At 39.9% G+C, this 24,989-nt stretch overlaps 1 protein-coding gene across 2 annotated transcripts; it reads left to right on the top strand.

Annotated features, from left to right (window-relative positions):
* The first annotated feature begins 288 nt into the window (after positions 1–288).
* rufy2 (RUN and FYVE domain containing 2) lies at positions 289–24,989 on the top strand. 2 transcript variants are annotated; one of them, XM_078250819.1, is made up of 19 exons: positions 289–986; positions 4,614–4,787; positions 4,911–5,028; positions 7,358–7,459; positions 7,902–8,025; positions 9,747–9,811; positions 9,916–9,981; positions 11,022–11,091; positions 12,033–12,134; positions 12,339–12,455; positions 12,553–12,645; positions 14,113–14,187; positions 14,286–14,383; positions 19,577–19,696; positions 20,048–20,177; positions 20,332–20,426; positions 20,867–20,915; positions 21,596–21,676; positions 22,704–24,989. In XM_078250819.1, exons 1-19 carry the CDS (start codon positions 677–679, stop codon positions 22,845–22,847), a joined length of 2,133 nt encoding a protein of 710 aa, XP_078106945.1. In that variant the 5' UTR covers positions 289–676; the 3' UTR covers positions 22,848–24,989. The 2 variants fall into 2 exon arrangements, with proteins under 2 accessions (XP_078106945.1, XP_078106954.1); XM_078250828.1 differs by lacking the exons at positions 19,577–19,696; positions 20,048–20,177; positions 20,332–20,426; ... (1 more) ...; positions 21,596–21,676; positions 22,704–24,989 and adding an exon at positions 16,577–19,541.

The following is a 24,989-nucleotide window of genomic DNA, read 5'->3' as shown; positions in this document are numbered from 1 at the left end:
GTACAAAGAAATACCTCAAATGAATGTAAAGTAAATGTATTAGTTACATTCCACCCTTGCAGAAACATTACCGACCTTAGAGGGAGCTACATCTATTCAATGCTGGACTTTCTATTTTTATTCACATAGCTTAAGCTGTCTTGTCTCTAAGACACAGTATCATCCGCTAACCGCAGCCATGCAGTTCTCACTTCCAGCAGCAGGGGGCGGCACGTCTACAACGCAGCAGCTACTGAAATCATTACGTAGTGCTTCCTTTTGTGTGTCTTGTGAGCCTGTTGACACCGCCCCTCCGGAGGGTGCAGCGGGACTATCAGAAGCCAACTGTCGGTTAGGTCTGCTGGCTGTAAACAAATCTCTACAACACCACGATGTACGGAATATACTTGTATCCCAAGCAGTAGTTGTCCGCGCTGTCGCCGCCGTTGCCAACGTTCACCATGTAGACCGACGCCTACAGTTTACAGTCCGGTAACGTTACGACGGTTGATTGTTAATTCTAGCCAGACCTGTCATTGCTTTGGCCGGTGGTATCACATGTATTTTTATGCTACGGTTGTCATAATGGTCGCCGAGTGAATTGTACATCAGAGCTAGTTCGCTAACGGTTAGCAAACCGTATGAATTTGGCTGTTTTCGTACCGACCAGCACCAGCTATAATAATTTCAGAGGTACATGAACATGGCATCGCCCGCAGAGCACGACCTGGCTCTGTCTGAAGCGGACAGCAGCAAGGAGAAAGTTCAGGTGTTTGGGATTTTGAGGCTGCAGGAGGAGAAATCTGGTGTTGGGGTTAAAGCTAACAGTAGCAGCACGATGAGAGGAGGAGTCGGTGGTGGTGGTGGTGGTGGAGGAGACGGGCGATGGCAGGCTCCTATCTTCGCGTTGGCCAGGAAAGCATCCGAGACCATTTCAGGAAGCATTCACGTCCTGCCCAAAGTGTCGGAGCACAGGACGTCTCTGCCCGGGGACTGGACAGTGCAAGGTAAAGTATTATCAGCGTTAGGGGTCGTGAGGCTTATGAAGGGAGTGTCTGGTTATAATAACTCAGTTTGAAGACACTCAGTAACTGATTGTTTTAGGGACACATGAGGAAATGTGACTTAACCTAACTGTGCTTATCAGTCTCTTTACACAAAGCAGTCCTCATGTCTTCAGGAACAATCAATCATTCAGTCAGCTGCTAATGGAGCACAGTTAATAGTTCCAGCTGGTGTGCAGATGTACCAGTGTGACAATCCTAGCTGGTACATCTCCTCCTTTCTCTTTCATATCTTACATTACCTCATCATCACCCTGTGTGTGTGGCCAATTGATTTTTCATAGATCAGTGCTGGTCTCATGCTTTGATGGTACGTCCTCATTCGTTAGTGTTAGCAGTGGTACTGGAGCTGTGCACAACTTAACTGCCCAAAGCATCACATGCTGCTCTGCTGCAAATGGATTTTGCAATTGTTTTCCTTGGGGGGTTATCGCCATGCTTAGTGCATGGACTGTTTGTGGATTTTGTGTTATATATATATTGCTGCTGCCTTGACAGTACTACAAGGTCAGTAACTTCGTAGAATATGATTATTTTCTCGTTTAATCAATTAATTTGTCTGTAAAATGTCTATCACAATTTTCCAGTGATAGATATAAATATCTTGTTTGGTCTGACTCATAGTCCAAAACCCCATTACATAAAACACAGAAAAGCAGCAAATAATCACATTTAGGAAGGTGGAACCTGGCATTTTTGCTTGACAAGTGAATCATACTATTAAATTGGTTCATAATATTTGCTACCTAATTTTCTGTCGAGCACATTTTCTCTCGTTTTAGCAGATTTCAGTGTGCCCATCAGCCAGTGTCTCTTTCAGTAGTCTCCACACACTCACAACTATATTTAGTTTGTGACACATTTCAGGTGTCCATACAGATGTGTATTTGAATTATGTATAAAATAATTTGAAACAACTAAACCGTCTTTTCAGGCATTCGGTGCAACAAGACTTCCTGATTGTTCGACTGTTTGTTTTTCTTTTCTTTTAACCAGAACACTGGAAATTAATGTAGGAGATTGACCTTTTTAAGGACAGTTTTAAATCTCCATTAATTGCATTAAAACTTAAATCACCACTTAAACATCCAGACATGTTGGTGTTGTAGCTTTTTTTTTTTTATATCATCAGCGATTGAAGCACTTTAGTAGAAGTCACATGGTGAGACAGGCAGTCAAAGGGTTACGGTTTTTTCCTCATATCCTCAGGGCTCACCGCTTAAGGGCACAAGTCTTGCTGCTCCCAAGAAATCATCTGTTGATTTGTCAGCATCTTTGCCTCTGGGCCAACCTGCGGGGGCAATTAAAGCTCTTTTACATTGCTAAGCAACATCTGTGCACTTTTTCACCTGACATTATTCTGTCCTGCTCTGGTGTTTGGCTACACATTAACCCAGGGGTCCATGTGTAGGTCATTTAAAAGCATAGCTCTGTGGGAGGTTATAGTCTCAGGTTTTGGAGTTTGTCTATAATGTAAATGTTTAATACCATGTATTTTTGTGTCTAAAAAAAACATTTCCAAGCTAAATAATAATTTTCAGGTTTGAAAGAGTGATTATACTTTTGTTCACATATATACATTCTGATCAGATAGGGTGGACTCTTCTTCTACTTGTTTTTTTTTTTTTTTAAATACTTTTTATCTGATGATTTGTGTGGCTCCTCTGACCTGACACAGAAATGCAAATGAGCATTCTGTTTTTAGGGTGGATTCTGCCTTCAAACCACTTAGGTAACATTTACTGTACATCCCTAGTGAGCATGTTTCTGGTAATGACAAGTTGTAAGACATTAACCTGGCTGACTCAGTTGTATCCCTCATGAATGGGGGTCTTAGATATGAATGATCTAAGACCAGTGGCTCTAACCTCCATAGCTATGAAGGTATGTGAGAAAATTGTGTTAAATAGTCTGAAGCCTCGTGTAGAGCATTATCTTGACCCCTGCCAATTTGCTTATCAGAAAGGGAGGGGCAGAGGATGCTATTGTCTGTAAATTGGACAGTGTCTATGCTCACCTAGATGCAGAGGGACGGTGTGTGAGGATTCTGTATTATGATTTTAGCTCAGCATTTAATACGATACAACCACACATCATAGTAAATAAGCTTTTAATGATGAAGGTTCCAGGTGTATTTATTTCTTTCATTCTAAATTTCTAAGAGAACAGGTCTCAATTTGTCAAGCTAAACTCAAAAGTTAAGTCAGACAAGATCATGACAAACACAGGGTCACCTCAGGGAACTGTTTTATCACCCTTTCTTTTTACCATTTACACTGTAGACTACCGTCCACAGCAGGCAAGCTGTCAAGTTGTTAAATTTGCTGACGACACAGCGCTCATTGGGTTAATTGAAAATGATGACTATAGTCACTATCAAAATGAGATAACAGCTTTTGTTGATTTTTGTGACACTCATTTCCTAGAACTCAATGTTAAGAAAACTAAAGAATTAGTAATTGATTACAGGAGAAATAAGATGACAACTGAGGCAGTGGAAAAGAAAGGTTCAGTAGTAGCTAGAAAGGGTGAACACATACAAGTATTTGGGCATTGTTTTTAATGATCGGCTAACATGGTCAGATCATGTTGACTTACTGATGAAAAAATTAAGTCCACGTGTATGCTGTATGAGGAAGTTGCAGTCCTTTTAAGGTGAATACAGATGTGGTGAGAATGTTTTTTATGTCAGTGATATGTAGTGTTTGGAGTTACTGTGTGGTGAGTTGGGGTGGGAATGCTGGGATAACCGAGAAGGCCAGGATTGATAGAGTGACTAAAAGGGCTGGAAAAATGGTAGGAGAGTTAAATACAGTGGATCAAGTATATGACATCCGTCTGACAAAAATGACACAGAAAATAACGAGGGACCCGGGTCACCCTCTTCATGGTAATTTGAAGGGCAGAGTTATGGAACGTAGTGGTAGTCTAAGGCCTCCCGTGACACGAACTAAGCGGTATGCTCTCTCTTTTATACCTCAGACTATCAGACAGCACAACAACCACTTGAAATGTACATTTTTATAAATTTTGTATTGTATTATATTGTATTTATTGTATTGTATTAGGCGGGTATGAGCACTGTAATTTCTATTTTTATGGGTGAAATAAACTTGACTTTTGGTATGTGTGCAAGGTATAATAACTGGGTTAGATAGTCATAAGCCCTTCTGAGCAGTTCATTTGTATATGCATTCTATATGTAATTAAAGGAATAATGTATTGATGTTCTGTTAAATACTGTGTTTTTTATTATGCAGCAGTTGTATTGTCACTGTAAAACATTTGAATTGCAATTGTTTTACACTCTACAAATTAACCCACTGTACCCAAATTAAACTCCACATAGTATTCTTATGATAACCAAATGATTACACATCACTAATTTGAATAATGTTATCGAGTCAACATCAATTTCAGTCAACTTTTCTGTACAATAAAAAAAAAAAGTCTCTACCATGTAGAGATAATGATCATTTGTAGACATTGTGAGACCATCCTTAAAATCCTGACGGGAGAATTTTAAGCGTATTTTAAGTTAAGTGTTTGTGTGTGGCTTTTGTCCTGCAGCTGTGCGAGACCCCATGGCCATGGAGCGAGCCAACCTGCTGAACATGGCCAAGCTGAGTATTAAAGGGCTGATCGAGTCGGCTCTGAGCTTCGGAAGAACTCTGGACTCTGACTACCCACCCCTCCAGCAGTTCTTTGTTGTCATGGAGCACTGCCTTAAACATGGCCTCAGAGGTAAGAGGAACCTCCCAACTTATTGAAATGCGATGCGCAATTGTGTTTGTTTGCCTCCCACATAAAATACGTCATTCTCAGATTTTCATAGTGTTTCATAGTCTCTTTCTCTCTTGTGTACAGTGAAGAAGTCCTTTCTGGGCTTTAACAAGTCTCTGTGGGGTCCTCTGGAGCTGGTGGAGAAACTGTGTCCTGAAGCAGCAGAGATCTCCGCCTCTGTACGAGACCTGCCTGGACTTAAGTAAGGAGTACATTTATGTATGCACACCTGTGCTCACGCAGAACTTAACCTAAAATCATGCTGGAGGAACATGAGCCACAACACAACAACACACTAATGGCGTTTTTCCATTACATGGTACCTGCTCGACTCGCCTCACTGTGCGTCCTTTTGCCATTGCAGATTTTAGTACCGCCTCAGCGTGGCAATAGAATGTGACGTGAGCCAGAGCAGGGAAATACCTGAGTGTGATTTACTTTTACTTCACCTTTCCTCTCCCTGCTGCCTCACTTCTCCCTATTTGTCTGTCTTTATTATTCTTTTGTCTAGACACATTTTCCAAATGAAGTCAGACTCAGAGTTAAAACTGAGTTTGAAGTAGTCATTATACTGTCAGTTTTTGGCAATAAATTTGGCTTATTGTGTAATCAGCCTTTTTGTTTGTTTTCTCATTCATGCACATGATTTCCATGTCATGCTTTACTTTGTTATTCAGTTATCAGTCACTACATACCAGAGCTTCTAGCCTAAAATCAAGTAATATTCAGGTCTCATCGGATCCAGCAAAATGGGGAACAGTTGTGTTGTTTTAGATGGAGAACAGAGTGTGTTTCCTTTGGTGGTGCTGAGTCAGACCAACGGAGATGTAGCAGAGCAGTGTGTTTTGCAACACTAACTAGGACAGTGCAAACTTTTTTCTCTCTAGAATAATGTTACGCATTAAAAACACAGTTTTAGTCAGTGAGATGACACAGACGCAAAATGAAACATGGTTGTCTAGTCAGATTGAAGTCTTGAAAAGAGGGAACAGTTAATTAGATGAGCCCATGTTAAATGTAAACTGCAATAAACACATCACATAAAAGAACCTAATTAGATCCAAACAATAAAACTAAGATGCAGCCAAATATCAATATGACAACAGGGCTCCAGACTAACTTTTTGCCTTGGTTGCACTGGTGCGCCTAACTTTTTTTATTTAGGTGCACCAGCACAAAATTTAGGTGCACCCAAATCTTTCCTTGCGTCGCCGTTAACGCTGAATGGGGATATAGCGCTGTATTTTTTTACCAAGTGGGCTAAATGTTCAGTTTTAAGTCAAAGCCACTTTTCACAAGCTCTTTTATTAAAACAGATTGTGATTAAAATAAAATGCAAAGACAGGGTTTCCTTTACCAGTTTGAAAATATACATCTGCAACACATTCAGAAAGTTATCTGAAATAAATAGCTTAGGATATATTAAAAAAAAATATATATATATATATATCTGAGAAAGCTTCTTTACTTGTTTTCAACAACAATAACAGACTGATTAAAAGAGAGAGAGAGAGGACGCCCGGTTAGCTCAGTTGGTATATATAGAGGTTCGACTCCGACCTGCGGCCCTCTCCTGCATGTCATTCCCCCCTCTCTCTCCCCTTTCGTGTCTTCAGCTTTCCTATCAAAATAAAGCCCGAAATCTTTAAAAATAAATAAATAAATAAAACAGAGCGTGGGGGAGTGCGATGGACTGAAGCGTATGCTACTCACAGAGTGACGGCTGACTCATTATGAATGGGTCCAGCACAGGTCGAATGCGCTTTGGCGGGTCAGCGGCGTTACACACGTCTTGTGTAGGCTATGAAATGTCTGTCGTCACGGCGCTGCATTTTTATGAACTATGATATTCTGGCCATCTCTCGCCCAGGTCCAGCAGGCTCCATCTCACGCTATTACTCAACTGAAGTTAGTTGCATTTAATAACTTGGAATGTGTTTTTCGCCGTGGCGGCCGCAATAACAGAGAGTTACCAGCGGAAACACTGGTAGCAATACAGGTTTCCCTCTCATACTTAACAATATATAGCTGTGTTAATAACAATTAAAACTGTAGACAAATGTCAGCAGTTTGGACCGGCGGCGCTGTGTCTGTTTGCATGTTGCAGGGGAGCCGTGTGTGAGTGAATGGGGGGGGGGGTTCGCGGAGGAGCGATCCAAACACAGGCACGGCTTTACAGAAGGAATGGGTCATGTAACGCAACATTAAACCATATCGATATAAACGACATTGCTTCGTTCGTGGAGAGGCAGCGGATGTGAGGACGTTAGGTGCACCGGTGCGACCTAGGAAAAATCTTAGTTGCACCCTTACAAATTTTGGTCGCATGTGCGACCAAAATGGTCGCACTCTAGAGCCATGAACAATGTCCAGCACCACTGGCCTTAGATCTTCAAAACTATAACCTAAGTGGTGTGTGTGTGTGTGTGTGTGTGTGTGTGTGTGTGTGTGTGTGTGTGTGTGTGTGTGTGTGTGTGTGTGTGTGTGTGTGTGTGTGTGTGTGTGTGTGTGTGTGGTGTGTGTTTTTCCAGGACTCCATTAGGCAGGGCCAGAGCTTGGTTGCGTCTGGCTCTCATGCAGAAACGGCTGGCCGACTACCTGCGACTCCTCATCACCAGAAAAGACCTGCTCAGGTACACACACATATAGCAACAGGTACATTTAATTACAACTAATATAACTATGAACACTAAATCCAAACAATTCTTGATTTAGGGCGATATTCTAGATATTTATTATTAACAAAAAAAATTCAGGTAATAACGAAATATGTTTGGCTACCTTTAAAAATAAATTAATTTATAATACTAATAAAATAATATTTAAATTAATAAAAAATATTCAGCAATTAATGAGATTCCTGTGCACAAATCCAGCAGTTAACATTGCTCTTAATTCCCTGAAAATAATTTAAATAAAAAATTACAGCTTGCCTTGTACTTACACCAAAGGTTTTTCACATCCACAGTAATAACACTACATAGCTAAAATGTTACAAAAAATAAAGCCCCTCCCTTTTTGCTTTTAACAGATCTCCCTTAAGTGTTTGGGAATCTCTTGTATCTTCCTCCACAGTGATTTCTATGAGAATTCAGCGCTGATGCTGGAGGAGGAGGGAGCCGTGATAGTGGGCCTGCTGGTGGGCCTGAATGTCATCGATGCTAACCTGTGTGTCAAAGGCGAGGACCTGGACTCTCAGGTAACCACTGCTCTGCGACAGTAGCCCCTTTCACACAGCCTGTTCAAGCCAGGATTTGTTGCACCGTTATTCCGCCTCGCTGTTTTGTATAAAAGGTACGAACACGGAATGGGGGGACAGAGTTATTCCGCTGTTAGGTTGGCAGCTGAGGTAGAGCTGAGTCAACGTCTGTGTAAAAGGGACAGCCGGCATGGTCGAACGAACACACACACACACACACACACACACACACACACTCACACACACACACACACACACACACACACACACACACACACACACACACAACGCCGTCTGTGTTGTGTTACAGGACATGCCTCTTTTGCATCCGGAAGTGCAGAATGCTATCTAAAATCACACAATTGGGTCAGGTGGAATTATGCCGCCATTCTTTGGTTCAGTGTGAAAATAGCAAAACCGGCATAACGGCGGATCTTGTTTACAGCAATATTGCGTAAAATCTGTGTTAAAGAGCCTAATATTTAGACCATTTGACTGAAAAAAACACATTTGCACCAGACATTGAGTTGCCTTAGTGTGGGTATAAAAAACATCTGATGACCTGCCTCAGCCTGCATTACAGCCGGTGTACAGCTGATATGCGTTCTACTCTCCTTTCTGTTCTCTCTAAAATCTGATCTAATTTTCTACTTGCGGCATAATAAGCAGAAAATAAATGTATGTCTTATGTCAACAAAAAATAAGACAAGAAATGTTTTGTCACGTTATCTTGGTATCAGGCAGATGGAGAGCAGACGTTGTGGTGTCATGTTTCTACTCCGAGTGGTGACTTTGTCCTGAGTGCAAACACCTTTTCTCACTAATGCATACACCCTGTTCAGACTGTGTTCACAGCTGACTGAACTTGGCCGAGATACTTGTAACATGAAGTGATCTGGAATGGTTTGATGTTGTTTTAGATCCTGTTTTCTGATCCCAAAATGACACAGAGTACCACACACAGATTGTACATTTAATGGCAGTTGTAAATGAGGTCTGATTCCATTCCTGAAGCCAAGATGATAAAATTAATTCAAGATAAAAAAATATTTGGTTTCTACTTTCAAAGGCTGCAACTAACGATTATTTTCATTATTGATTAATCAATAATTAGGCGATTATTTTTTCAGTCATTAGACTATACGATGTCAACAAATAGTGAAACAATCAGTTTAGCAAAGATATCAGTTTACAATTATAAAACAAAGCACAGCACGAAATCCTCACATTTGAGAGGCTGGAACCAAATTTTTTTTTCATTACTTTTGCTTAATTTTTATTTATTTTTTTAAACAATATTGGTTATCAAAATAGTTGCTAATTATTTATTTTTCTGTCGATTGACTAAGTTTTTAAACTACTATGTTCCAGCTCTGCTGCTTTTTAATGATGTATTGACACTTGAAGGTTTCTTTAGACTGTAACTTAATGGTGGACTGAGGTAGTTTCTATGTGTGTGGTTAACAGACAAATTAGCGCTATTAGTAAATGCATTGGATATTAACTGCATGCTATCACTTTTACACTAAGCATTTTGTTTGTCTTGTGTGAGTTTTAATTAACCACATAATTGTAAACATCCTTAATTCTTGTGGATGTTCTGGTGGCTTGCAACTACTTAAGGCATGACTCATCTCATCAAATCTATGTCTGTGCAATCATTTCTTTTCAGAATAGGCTTCCTTTTGAGTGATGCTAGTTTATTTATTGTCTTATTTGAGGTTGGGGTGATCGACTTCTCCATGTACTTGAAGAATGACATTGATGATTACAGGAGTGAAGAGAGGTATGGTCTTTTATTGTCTCTCCACTGTATTTAATACACTGGGTCTCTTAGGCCCCCCAAATGTGATGCAGAGCTCTGTTTTATATCTGTTTCTGGTGCAACAGGAATAGCCAGATAGCATCCATCTTGGATCAGAAGAACTACGTCGAGGAACTGAACCGACAACTCAAGTAAGACAAGAATAAAGAATTGTGTTTTATTAGAAATCGTGTCTGCAGCGTCTTCCACAGAATCCCTGGAGATGATAGTTTTATGAACTTCAAAGAAGTTCAAGGAAATTCTGTGTATTTTTTGTACCTGAACAGTCATTCAGTCGTTCTACCTGATTTCTAGCTCACAATTTTGTTTTACATCTGTTGATTGTCTGATGTTTGAGCATTGTTATAATACATGAATCAAAGGCAGAAGACAGATTGCAGGTTAAAATAGATCCAGCATTCAGTCACTTTCAGTTTGAAGCAGTCTGGTTGTTTCAGAAGTGCAACTCTGTCCATCTGTTCCTACAGACAGACTCATTAAAGCACAAACTGTCAGTGACACTTCCTCTTTCAGTTTTTTTCTTTTTCTTACAAACCCAGTATCTCATCTAAATTAAGATGATTGATCTGCTGTCTTAAATGGAATTATAGGTTTGCAGCTGTTAAAGGTGCACTATGAGTTCCTGCATGGTTTTAGCGCGATTTCATTTTTGTCTCAAATCGTACAGCCTGTGCCTCTAGTGTTTGTTTGACGTTTACGACCCCTGTGTTGTCTCCCGAGACCGGGCTTTTTCACAGTGTATTCAGGGGGCAGGCAGCTAGCAGATCAAGGAGAGATGCCTACGATTTGAGACAAAAATGAAATCGCGCTGAAACCATGCAGGAACTCATAGTGCACCTTTTTAAAGAGCTAATTATAGGGCTATTAAAGGTCAAATTCAAGTCTGTGATGAGACGCTTCAGTCCTCTAAACCTGTGAATGCCATTAAACCTAAAAACATGATGACAGATCTCACAGGTCACAGTTGTTCTCCATTGTGCTGTATCTAATCAAAATAAGGAAAACCTCAGTTTAAGTTACACATTTTACCACATCAGTTCTGAATTGTAACACAACTACTACAATCCCATTCTGATAGCCTGAGAAAATGTTGGCACGATGAAATCAGTGGTACTCAAAATGAACAGAAGTTGATTATACTTTCTGTGTCTGTGTGTGTTTGTATGTCTAGCTCTACAGTTCATGGTCTTCAGGGCAGAGTGGACTCTCTAGAGAAGTCCAACTCTAAACTCATAGAGGAGGTGAGACCCACACTCAAAATATCTGTGTATTAGATTTAAACTAAAGGTGAAAGTCAGCACTTTAACCTGCACGTCTCTACATCATGACTGGATCTACCGGCTTTGTCTGTTACATGTTAAGTAATCTTAGGGCGTTTTCACACCGACAGCCTTTGAGCAGGTGAGAACGCGGCAATCGAACTCTGGTGCGCACCAAAAACGGACCAAAAAAGCGTACCGAGACCTGCTTGAAGAGGTGGTCTCGGTACGCTTTCAATCAAACTCTGGAACGGTTCGTTTGTGGTGAGAACGTGAGCCGTACTCGAACCGCACCAACTATATGTACTCTGCAAGTCTGAGCTAATGTCTCCTGTAGTCAGGTGTGTTTAGCAATCTGCGATGCAGCAGAGCATCAAACTGTAGCAGCTTGCAGTGTTTCTATCACAGAAATGGACTGCAGTCAAGCTTGCCGTCCGTCACTCGTATCTCCGTGGTCAAACCAGCTGCCGCTAAAATTGGAGACAGACGCCGGCAGAGCAGAGTGAAGTCTCGGTGACCAGAGCAGATGTAGTAACGTTTCTTGCGAAACAATGTCTGATAATTTTAATGAAATGAGCTGGTTTGACCACTAGACCAGAATACAGGATCTTCTTCCTGTATTTACTTTCTTGCTCCCGCCCCCAGACATATCCGACCAATAAGAGGGCTGGACGTTCTTGCCTGATTTGTAATGACGCATTTTGGTACCCAAACCAAACCGACTGAGGGCAAATTGCTCCAAGTTTACTAACTCACCAGCTGATTCGGACCAAAGCAAACGAACTACAGGTGTGAAGCGCCCTAAGATTAAGCCTAATAGGTTTCGATGAAATCACATTGTCAGTGTAAGCAATATTGTCAAACTGTTCTTGGTGACCAACTGAATTATTCGGTGTCTTACATGTCCACCTTTGTGTGTGCAGTTAGCCATAGCCAAGAACAACATCATCAAACTGCAGGAAGAAAACCAGCAGCTGAGGAGTGAAAACAGCCTTATTCTGATGAAGACACAACAACATTTAGAGGTACACAGTCACACATGCACAACCCCAAAAATATATTGCTGTCTTAAAACACAAGGAAACATTGATTTGGTTTTCGCTGTAGCCAAAACCGAAGCCAAAACTGTAGATCTAGCCCTAAATGTTCCAACAATTATTACCAGTTCTGACTCCAAATTGTTGCATGATATGGCTGACATGTTCATCCCATTGATGTTATTTATTTAGGTAACCCAAGGTGATGCGTCAGTGGAGAGAGATACATACAAACAGTCACGTCAGGGTTTGGATGAGATGTACAGCGAGGCTCAAAGGCAACTGAAGGAGGAGTGTCAGCTCAGACAGGTCAGACTCTGACTGCTTGTGTGTGTATACAATCTGTAAAATATACAAGCTAACAGCATAATAACAGATTATATACATGTATGTGGTTTACGTTCAGGATGTGGAAACTGAGCTGTTAGTACAGGTGTCGATGAAACAGGAAATGGAGATGGCCATGAAACTTCTGGAAAAAGATATTCATGAAAAACAGGTAAGCACTCTATCTTCCTTTTTGCGCACTGATTTATTTACAAAATATCTCGAGCTGAAAGTAGAAAAAATATACACAGAAGAAAAGACTTTAAAATAAAAGACATTTAATTGTATTCAGTATTATCCAGAATGACTTACAATGAATACATAAATGCAAATAGAAAAATCACAAGACATGAAGATTAAACAATGTACAAAGAGACATGGATTAACGTATGACTTGCATATAATGGGATTTGTCAATGGTGAGATTTAATCAATGCAAACACCGGAAATTGATGAAAACATTTTCAATCAGTAATATTTGAGATATACATTCAGACTCCAATAATAAAACAATGATCCGAAGAACGACGTGGTTTGCTCTTCAGACATAATTTTATCACAGTGAGATAGAGAGCACATGATAGAGGCACAAACTAAAAATCTAGCACCAGCCTGTAATTGCTCACATGGAGCAGTAACATCTTGCCAGCTCCTGTACCCGTTTCTCTCTGGCAGCCCTGCCAGCGTCGGGCCTTTCACCACCAACATGTGAACTCTGCTACATAAACACCACCAGCTGACATTTGTAACCAAGCTGTGACATACAGTAGCTGCCATGGCAGCAGCATCATCACCACAGCTTTGTAAGGAGGCTGCTGGGATCATTAAAAACAACATGAGGTGAATCTGCTGTCAGACTGGACAGTATGGTCAGCACCATCATCATCACAAGACCATGGGGCCATGTGACATGGGAATATTTGTATCATGCATCGTGACATACTTTACAGTTGGCCCTAAATATATTTACACATGAATATGATAGGGGTGGGAATCACCAGAGGCCTCACGATACGATATCATCACATACTAATGTCATGATACGATACTATTGCGATTTTAAACATATTGCAATATTCTGCGATATATATTGCAATTTATTACCTTTTTCCCAATTTCAAATGATGTCCCCAAAAGGAAACTTTGTCAACATCAGTTTTATCTAAAAAGATACATTTCTCTGTTTGTTTGTCTCGCTTAATTTTTATTGCTGCAAAATGGGATTGTCAAGCAGACAAACTGACCAACACATATATAATAATAGACCGATACTTGGCCTCTGTGTATCGATATAGTATTGCCACAGAAAATATTACGATACTGTGCTGTATCGATTCTTTCCCCCACCCCTAGAATATGACTAATCTCCAAAGAATTGTTTTACTATGTATGTATGTATGTATGTATGTAGTCCTGAGTTTAATTTTGTACAGACCCCCAGTGAATAAATCATTTTGAGAGGATGAATAGATACACACATAAAAAAACATGAAAGGATGAATGAAAATGTAATGAAAGAAGAGCATGCTAAATTACAGTGGAACTGCTGCAGGAAACTAGAAACAGTCATGTGACAGCGTGACCAGGACAGTCAACACAGGATCTGAACACAACTGAAGTCTTTGTTTTTCATCAACAGGACACACTGATCGGACTGAGACATCAACTGGATGAAGTCAAAGTTATCAATGTAGAGATGTACCAGAAGATGCAGGTACAAACAAGCACATCCTCACCTGGTTGTACTTGTTCTCTAATCATACACAGCACACATACTGTAATTATTACTTATGACTCATTCTCATTTGTTAGTCATCTGATGAGGAGATGAAGAAGAAGAACGACGTGATCACTCGTCTGGAGGAGAAGACCAATCAGATCACTGCCACCATGAAGCAGCTGGAGCAAAGGTAAGCTACGCTGCCTGTAAAGGAGCACGCACTAATCAAAACAGGAAAATCACTTTGTCCCATGTGTCGCCTCATTCCCTCCTTCAATCTTCTCTGCTGTTCTGTTAAAAACTGCAGTCTTTCTTTGCTTTACCAAAACATCCATAATCCTACTTTAGCAAAGTAAGTTTGACGTCCCTGAGACTCTTAACATTGAACTAAAATAAAATAAGGAATCACAAACAAAGAACTAGTTCCCAGTCCACAGTTGCCAAACGTCATTTTTCTAGACCAGATGATGATGTTGTTTTTATTGATTACTAAAAGTTCATAGCATAGTTATTAATAGTTCTGCATGGTGTAGTTTGAAGCTACACCATAAAGAACTGGGGGAAAACATGGAGAAAATTGAGTCTGCTTCCTCATCACTGTTTCAGGGTTTCTTGTAGGCAATTGGTTGGGAGGTTGTAATCCTTGTCTCCTCCAAACTGGCTTATTTCTCTTCTGTGTGTCCTGCAAACACAAAATGTTCCACAGTACAAAACCTTATAAAAGGAAGTGATATGATCAGGGTTTTACCTGACATTACGACATGTGATGGGATTGATAAGTCTTTGTCATCGGTTGAGCTGAGTCCCACTTTTGTGATGTAATTGGTTACTAGATGGCAGTCTACAACAAATCAAATACATGATCTTTGTTATGTGAAGTAGCTCCATTTTCTATTTGCCCTGAAGATGTATAAGGTTTTATTTATTAGGTGTACTGTATTAATTCATTTTTATGTTCGTGAAGGCGGCCCACAACCTTTTCATGAAATGGCAAATGGATACATTAAAAAGTGTTTGCATGTTAAATTTATTCAGCATAAACACACTGTCAAAAGTTGAATTAAAATTGCACATTGCTATTGTCCAGTGAATGTCAAACATTTTGGGAAACAAGAAACATGTCATGTTTTAAGCGTGATTTAGCATTATCCAAGTTTTGTTCTTCATACAAAAGTTGCTTAAATTTACGCTACAAAGCTTTTACATGCACTAGAGATTCAATTTTATTTAATTTTACTAAAAATTACCAAAAAATAAGCTTGAAGTCGCTGTACCAATGCAGGGTTTCAGGGCACCTGAAATAAAGACAACCTCCACTTACATCAAAACATCATACACATTTAACACGTCTATGAAATGAAACATTAACCTTCAGGAGAAAAGAGCAGAATTACAATTTCATACAGCAAATGCTATACTGTGTATTGAATGCTATTGTTTAGGCCATCACCTGCTAACTTAACTGATTACAAGACGAGATACGTCAGGATTTACCAAACTATTTCCTTAGGGAAACTCTGCAGTCCTCTTGGTCTCCAGTGCACCACATTGTATAATGCTTCTTAATTCCATATTAGTCATCATGAGACCTGCTGGTTCATTGGTGCCTTATGATCCCTCCTCACCTCATTGTCTACCAGGCAACACAGTCCATCCCTCCCCTCCTCTCTCCCATTGGTTTAAATCTGTTCCATCCTATTTGTGATTTGTTGTGAATGTTTTTTGCTGCTCTAAAGGTGTATGGGCAGTATGCTAGAAGGACACAGACCCCAGTTACATTTGTTATTTTCAGTGGGAGTTTTGTGTTGTTGTAGGTGGAAATCAAATGAAAAAGTTAAGATGGATAAACCTCCCCCTCAGAATTTAACATGGTGTCTACCTAAGAGACATCAGGCTTACGTCGCTCATCTTGATAGTATACTTCTGTGCACGCTGCACCTAAAACACTACACTTTTTGTCTGATCTAGTTACTGTATATTCATCTATCCGTCCACATTACCTTTCCGTGTTTCTCCTTCCCACCTTTTTTCATTACTCATACGCTTACTGTGGAGGTAAATATATCAAGACTGAAGAAATCTGATGACAGTGGCAGTCTGAAATCAGATGTCTGTGTTTTAATGCCTTTTATTTACTCTTACTGCTGTGCTTGTGATGTTAAAAGTCACTTAAAGTGTTTATTGTAACCGGGGCCACTGAATGCCACAGAATACTGATGTATTGACATCCTTTCTTCCTTCCTTTCTTACTTTATTCCCTCCTTCTTTCCTCCCTTCTGTTTGTCTCTTTTAACCATCCATTCAATCATCCGTCCATGCGTTTTGCTCCCTTGAAACCATGTTTCATTGTTTTTCTTGATTTTATCCCTGTGCCTCTGTGCAGTGATAAGGATCTGCTAAGTCAGACCAGAACGCTTGCTATGTCATTTGTTAAGTGTGCCAGCACAGACACAGAGCACCAGTACAAGCTAGTCAAGGACATTTCCTTCTGAGGACAAACATGCACCACCCATGCAGACACACAATTGCTTATGACTGAATGAATAAACAGATTTAACTTGTGTTTTTTTGCACACAATATTCAGATGGTTTAAAGGCCTGATAGCAACCACAGAATCAGGTGGAACTGGAATTCCTGGTTTGGTCCTTTAGTTACTGAAACCTCATCTTCGGCTGGGATTCATAGAGGCCAATGCAACATGTTTGGTGATCTTTAGTTAAATCCTCCTCAGACAACTTTGCTGGGTTTGTGCTGAACGGGTTTCCTCTGAATGTCCTGGTCAGAGAACTGTCTGAATATTACATTAGTTATACTTTGAATTAATCATACACTACTTTATCTATTCATTCACATGCTCAGGCGTGTACACACTCACACATACAAATGCTACACATTCTCTGTCTCCAGTAGTCGGTTTATATGCAGTAACACTGACAGTAAGACAGTTGACTCTGAGATGTAATCATAGGGTCGTCGTTGTTGTTGTTGTTGTTGTTGTTGTTGTTCACGTCGAGTTAGAATGAGTATAGTGGACATTCCCGCTCATATCACAACTACTTTTTTCTGGCAACACCTAGAGCCACTGGTTAGCGTTTATTAATCATTTCTTTGGACTTTATCAAGAGAAAAATGGATACACCCTCGACCACAAAATCTAGTAATATTTGATTAATCTAATTCATTTTGCCATTAATAACTAAAATTGCACAAAGAATGCAAGATGGTGTACTCCCTTAATATGTTAACGGGGTAATACTTTTCACATAGCTACCAAATCGCACAGTAGACGTGGAGGGAGCATTTGCCAAAAGTATGGCAAACATATCAAAATAGCGAATATTTCAGCCGTTGAACCAAAAGCTGTCACTTTATACAGTATGACACTTTAATATTTTAATTTACTGCAGTTCTGGTTTCTGTTAAGATGCAGAATAATGTGATGTGACAAACTACATGCTCTCTGGAGAGATAACATTCGGTGACTAAAGACACCACTCTCCCAAAAAGTTTAGACTGCCGTCCCCTCAGCATAAAGGAAAAAAATGCGTTTCTGAACTCCCCTGTAATAAGTTCCGTACTGTCCCGTAGCGGTGTCCATGTTGGCTCTGCAGAAGTTGTTGAGTAACTTGTGAGTCTGTGCTTGGCTGTCTTTTTTACCTCATTGCAGCCGAAACTGTTTAGCTCTCAAGCACGAGCAGGAACATGACAACTACCATACAACATAGACAGCTGTGTCTACAGCTGCCTGCATTCTAATCACAGTCAGTCAGTAGTGTTCACTACAGATGTTTAGTCGGACAGGAGTTTGCATGTGCAGCCTCCTGCTTTTAATTTATTGCCAGTTTGCTCTGCATGTGTTGCACCTCCTGACCTGCTTCTGACTGGCTGTGATGACCCTCGCTGTGTCTGAAATCAGGCCTCTCTTTATAATACACACACAGTAGTTTACTCCATAGTTAGCAGTAAATTAGGATTTCGGACACTAATGAACCATTGTCATTTTTGCATCATCACTGACAGGTGACGTTATAAAATGTAACAACTTACATTGTGGGATTGTTAGTAGAAAGTAGTCTGTATGTCATGGATGCTACTTTTTTCCTTCCATTGTTGGATTTTTTGAGGCCGCTATATAAAGGACAGTGTATTTCACACTCAGACTTCAGACACAATTTAAAATAGCAGAGGGTAAATAAAGTGCACTCTGCAGTAAAAAGGGAGTGATTTCAGACGCAGCCCGTCTCCTTCCTGCATAGATTTACCTAAACTGAAAATTGTAAGGTTGAGTCAAGTTTTGCAGATGTATACTGCTCAGTGGGACCAGCAGCTTTAGCTCAATTCCTGTGCTTTGTTTCTGCAGAACAGACAGAATTGAGCCAAGTGTAAAGTATCGTAGATACACAGTTGTAAACCTCTGGAGCCTCTCTCAAGGGAGCACAAATGTGTTGTTGTGTCTCGTCTTGGCATATTTATTGACTTTTGTGATAGATCAGGAAGTAATCATTCTACCTATTCTAACTCCATGTTCATAGTACTGTAACTCCTCTCAATTTGTAGATGAATAAATACTCAGTACAACTGATTAAAAGTCAAAACTACTGTCTTTTACCACCATGACCAATAAAGTTGGATGTTTTGAAAGTGTTGGTTGTGGTTTGAGTTTTTGGCTACCTTCAGAGTGCTGTTAACATGTAGACATAGGAACATGTGCTTTTAAGGCGTAATCCAGCTCTAAATCAACAGTTGCTGTGAGTCAGGGTGTTGTGGTAATGTCCTCCTCATTGTCCAAGTGTCTGAGACGTACAAATTATTAAAATCCTGAAACCAGAATCCCAAACCCGAAAACACGCTACGAAAGGTTCCTCCCTATGCAATATCGGGTGAAAAATAATTTTTTAGACTCCAAATGCTGTAAATATATAAAGTATCATTGAAAAAGAACACTCTGTGAGAGAGCATTAAGATAATGCATTTAGTTAGCTATCCTCTTCTTTTTTTTCATTTAGTTGCTTTAAGGCCTTTCCCCCCCATTGTTTCATCAAGCGTCTTTATTTGGACTCATCAACCCTTTGTATTCCTTACTGTTCTGTACCCCTCATTACGACTCTGCATCCCTGGTTGCACTCTGTCTGAGTTACCTCTCTGGTGCTGTAACAGAGAAAATTACAACACCATCCTTCACCCCCAACCTTCTTCATTTATCCTCAGCCATCTCTCCTTCTTGGTTCCATCCAGAAACCTCAGACCTTAATCTCCCTCCTTACCCTCATCCTCCTTCCCGTCTTCCTCGTTTATTTTCTCCTTCTCCCTCCATACACCCCCCCCCCCCCCAAATTCTTTCTCTCCATGGTCCTGAGTGTGTCCCTGGTTATAATGGTGCAGATTACAGGAGGCAGAGAGACACCGCACCTCAGCCGAGGAGGGAACCAGACGCTTCAAGTTGGACTTTGCCAACAAGGCCGACAGCCTGCAGCGGCAGATCGAACACAGAGAAAAGCAACTGTAAGCAAAACGCCTCCAAAGACGGACTGATTGTTTGACTCATGCGCACACGTTCATGAACACTTAATCTACAGAATCTGTGGTACTCAGAGAGAGACACAACATAGTAAATACACCATAAACTGTGTAGCATGGTAAGCCAGCTGTTGGTGATAAAGCTTTTCTTCCTTGAACTGGAACTGTCATAGCCCTAATTCATGTACCTAGGACCAATAGATCACAATTAAAACAAACATTATACAAACCAGGGTGCCCTAATATACTTTGTTACTCATTATATCCCTATCTCTGTCTCGTTGTCTTTATTCTTGTTATTGGTGTTGTATATGCATGTTCGTGGTGCTCTTGTAGCCAGCAGCTGGAGACGGACCTGAAGATAGAGAGGGAGTGGAGGCAGACGTTACAAAATGATCTAGACAGAGAGAGGGATACGGTGGCTCAGCTCAGCACAGAGGCGCTGCAGATCAACGGACTAAAGAAGGTAAAAAGGAGATAAAGTAATGTACCATTTATGTGATATTGTATAGTAGGATTTATTACACGCGCATAACTTTGTGTGACTCAGCATTTGCAGAATAGGATCTAATTTGATCTGACGCATGTCCTCTGTTGTTTTGTGTGTTTATTTTCCCCAGGAGTTCCATCGTCTCCAGGATGAAAATATTCAGCTGAAGACCATCTGTGAGGACCAAGAACAAGCTCTCGAGGAACTAGGCTCCAAACTGAGCGAGTACGTATGCTTTAATTAAACATGTCTGCACCAAAATCAAGCTGTCTTTACAGATAGTTAAATGTTCTAACCCCAAATGTAATGTCCTCAGTAAGATTTTAAAATCGTATGTTATGTTGTGTCTTTTAGAGGAAAAAATAGCCTTTAAAAAAAAAAGTGTTCTAATAGGAGTTAAGTTGTTGTGTTCATCATCATATAAATTTCAGGTAAAAATGTAATTCTTCAGATCATAGAGGACCATACCAGAGCTTTGCAGGTTTTAGCTAATTTACAACAAATCTCATGTAATTTACATTCTTGCAAAGAAGTAAAGTTTGCAGTTCTTTAGGAAGCCAAACAAGCTTTCCTGAATGAAACAAAAAAAGAGAACCTCTTGCTAATATTGTTTACTGTTTTTTTTAAATAATTTATTTCCGTTTTTCTGTATTTCTTGTCATCAGATCCAAACTGAAGATTGAGGACATCAAAGAAGCCAACAAAGCTCTTCAGGTAAAATAAAACAGGAAAACATGTATTTAATCTAAACCCTCTCCATCACTAATGGCGCTTTTCCATTACGTGGTACCTGCTCGACTCGCCTCGACTCTACTCGCCTTTTTTGGTTTTCTATTACGAAAAAAAGTACCTGCTAACAGGTACTTTTTTTAGTACCACCTCAGTCGAGGCTCCAAACGAGCTGAGCCGATACCAAAAGGTGACGTGAAAACGACAGAGGGGGGTGTCCTGAACAAACCCGCCATTTTTAAATAGTTTAGCCAGCTGTGTTTATTTTTGCTGCCTCCAGCTTCATTTGAAACAAAATGTGTCTTCTGGCTGTGGCAACAAAAACACACCTTCGACGTTCTGTGTGTGTGTCGCGTTAGGTCACGGCAGTTTACTCCGGCGCCGCTATGACGGCCAGACACGCTGAGGCGCAAAACGGACGCACAGTGCGTCGAGGCGAGTAGAGTCGAGGCGAGTCGAGCAGGAACCATGTAATGGAAAAACGCCATTAGATGGTAAGTTAGATAAGATATTAGTAAAAGAGCAGAGAGAAGTCAGAGAAAAACTAGAACAAAATCTAGTTCTGCTGATTTGGAGTTGTAAGGTGTGTTGTGCTGTTCTGTAACATACTGTATATAATGTAAAGTTAGAGTAAAAGAGAGATTTACTGTGTCGTGTTGTTGCAGGGGGGTCAGGTTTGGTTGAAGGACAAAGAAGCCAGCCACTGCAAGCTGTGTGAGAAAGAGTTCTCCATCTCAAGACGAAAGGTCAGTCAACCAACAAATAGGAAATGGAGATTTTCCAATCCTGTGTGTTCCCACATCCAATCCAGACATGGTCAGAAATAGCACTGGGATAATTTTATTTGAACCAGAAACAGTCACTCGTGGCGCACATAATAATCATGACGATTGAAATACCTTTGAGTCTATGCCTCTGATATGTTGGTGAGGAATTTGGTAATCCACATCCTTTTTGCATAAATAAATGTCAATATTTTGAGGTTTTTTTAAAAAGAAAAGTCATAGTATAGGTATGTCGAAAAAAGTAATAGTATAGTTTGTAGGAAAAATTCATGAAAAAGACATAGTATGTCAAAAAAAAGTCATACTATAGTATGTCGAAAAAAAGTCATTGTATAGTATGTTGTAAAAAGTGATAAAACAGTCATAGTATTATCGAGAAGAAAAAAATAAAAAATAAATAAAAATCATAGTATGTTAAAAAAAGTGAAAGTCATAGTATAGTATTTTGAAAAAGTGATAAAAATGCCAAAGTATAGTATGTCACAAAATAATCATAGTATAGTATGTCGAAAACAGTGATAAAAAAGTCAAAGATAACTATGTCAAAAATAACAGTAACAATACAGTGAATTCTGCGGAATCAGCATTCACACAAAAAACTTCCATCCATCAGAATCGGAAAAGGTTTTATTGATAAGTACACTTATGTGGAATTTGCCTTGGCAAAATGTGCATACATAAACACACAAAACAAACATATTAAACATGAATATAAAATAAACAATACATACAGAAAAAAACTAATATAAACATACAAATCTCCATCATCATCTCACATGCAGGAATTCCTTTGTTTCCAGCAGAAACAGCATTTTATATGAAAAAAATAACTTCTAGTTAGTGTCAGCATTGACCGCCACCATGGCTGAAGAGACAACTTGCAGAAACTCAACAAGACATTTGGTCCTCTTAAAAAAAGCTAATTTGCACCCATAAGCCCAACACAACAATGAATAGTTATTGTGGTTCTCTCGGTCTGTGTCTTCAGCACCACTGTAGGAACTGTGGGGAGATTTTCTGTAACAGCTGCTCTGACAATGAGCTCCCTCTGCCAGCCTCACCGAAACCAGTCCGAGTCTGTGACACCTGCCACGCCCTCCTCCTCCAGCGATGCTCCTCCAATCCAACGTGAAGGAGCCCCACACTGCTGTCGTGACTGCTTCAAACAATCAGAGATCCGAATTGGCACCCTCCGGGCCTCTGTAAGAACCATCTCCCAACTTCTCTAAACACACAGTTTGCTGCTAGAAATGGACCGTGTGCATAAGCAAAGACATTTGTCTTCATTTACAGGTTGAATAGGTCCCTCATAGATAAAATGAGAGGCTTCTGCATCATTGTAACCCGTCTTTGTTTGACGTCACTACGTTCTTTGCAGATGCTTTGCAGTATACATTAAAACATCTCATGTAATCAGGAGGCAATCGCCCACTACAACATAGGCTGACATGTCTTACATTTAAATCGAAGGAATGAGAATCTTTGGTCTGCTTTAATATCATAAACAATCATTATCTATCCTAAAAATACATCAGTAGATATTAATGACCTTTGACAGAGAGTCATGCAAAACAGAACTGAGGACAGAGCTCTGCTATGGAAGGAGGAACCACTTTACTATGAACTGAAAGTGAAACCGCACTGACTGTGATGAGCACTGCTGCAGCTAAATTCAGATCCTCAACCAACCTTCAGTCTTATGCAGTAATGCATCATAATGTATTTATCAAGCATCAAACTGTATACATTAAGTGTATAGCCAAACAAATGAAATTTTATATAATTTATTCACACAGTATCGTGGCCTTGTGAGTGAGTCAGACTGCAAAGCACCCTCTTTTGAGATGGAGTGACATTAACACAAACATAAAGGCACTATTTACACAGGCACAAAAGACTAGGTCAACGTGGCAGGGTAAGTCCAACTTTACTACACACTAAACGGAAATATAAACTGGATACATTTGTTTAGTTTGCTGTGAGAAGATCAGAACCGTTTTAATTGCAGTTGTTTCACAGGAGCAACATGGGAATACATTTTGTGATAAAGACCTTTCTACAAACTAATTCCAGGAACGTTCCCAGCTCCAAGCAGGTTTTCTCTGCTGACACTATGACCAGACTAGTTCCTCATGGGGCTGTGGCTTTCAAAGGAACTGAAAGTTGGTTTTTTGTGTTTGTTTTTTTAACAACGTTGGCCCTGTTTGTGCCTGTGTAAATGCAGTGAATATTACTTGCTTGTGCTTCTCATGTTGCCAAAATGAGCCCTAGATTTCTAGAGAGGGTTTCTGTAGAGAAAATCAAAAATATTTAAAAGTAGCAACACTAGCCTATACTAGCCAAGCAAGCAGTCTAGATTAAAGACACATTTCACTGTTTTGTTTGAGACACTAATGTAGTGGATGCTGCTTTAAGGACCAAGAAGAGCAACAGATGACATCGTGATCTCTGGTGACAGATTGAAATCAGACCAACTGGCTCTTTAGTTGATGAACCACTGACAGCTAGCTCACAACATGACCACTTCACTGACTACTTAGTGAACAGACTTGAGTGTTACACACTTCTGACACCATAGCCACAAAGTATGTTTGAACATTTGCCAATCCTATATTACGTGTAATATTGATGAATTTCAGAGTATATTTGATTTGTTTTTTGCGCAATCGTTTTTATTTTCAAAAGTCCAGGGAACTAATTTGAGCTTTTCCCTGTTCACTTGAAGTTAGTTGTAATCTGTGCAGATGGAGACGTTATAGAAGGACCACACTTTACTGCTGCTCCATTCCTGAGAGGGAAAGTTTGAAACTCTAAACCATTTTTGTATTTGTGTTGTTAAACTAATGCTGATGACTGTAAAGTAGTCTTTAGTCACGGGTTCCACTGCACACTCTGGTTTTGTACCTAAACGTTTACAACCTGTGACTTTTTAAGAACTGGAAGTATTCATTCCCATGAAGAGATAAAACAGGCCTGGGTTCATTTCAATATGGTTTTCAAATATTTAAAACAAACGCACCAATTTATCATAACATTAAGTACTATAGGCAAATGTTTCTGAATTGCACCCAGGCCTAAACCCTTTTTGTACAGTTTTACTCTTATAAATCTCCCAGCTTTCAATGGGACTTGTACAGTGTTGATACCACTGTATGTACATATTGTTGATAATCACTGTGGCCCTTTAGCTTACTAAATCCTGCCAGTTTAATATTAACTCTATTGCCTTGACTGTGTAACAGTTTCTGATTAAATCACGATACAATCGTTTGTA

This window comes from Sander vitreus, chromosome 1 (genome assembly GCF_031162955.1).
Source record: "Sander vitreus isolate 19-12246 chromosome 1, sanVit1, whole genome shotgun sequence".
NCBI classification, from domain to species: Eukaryota; Metazoa; Chordata; class Actinopteri; order Perciformes; family Percidae; genus Sander; species Sander vitreus.
This window is presented reverse-complemented; position numbering and strand designations above follow the sequence as displayed.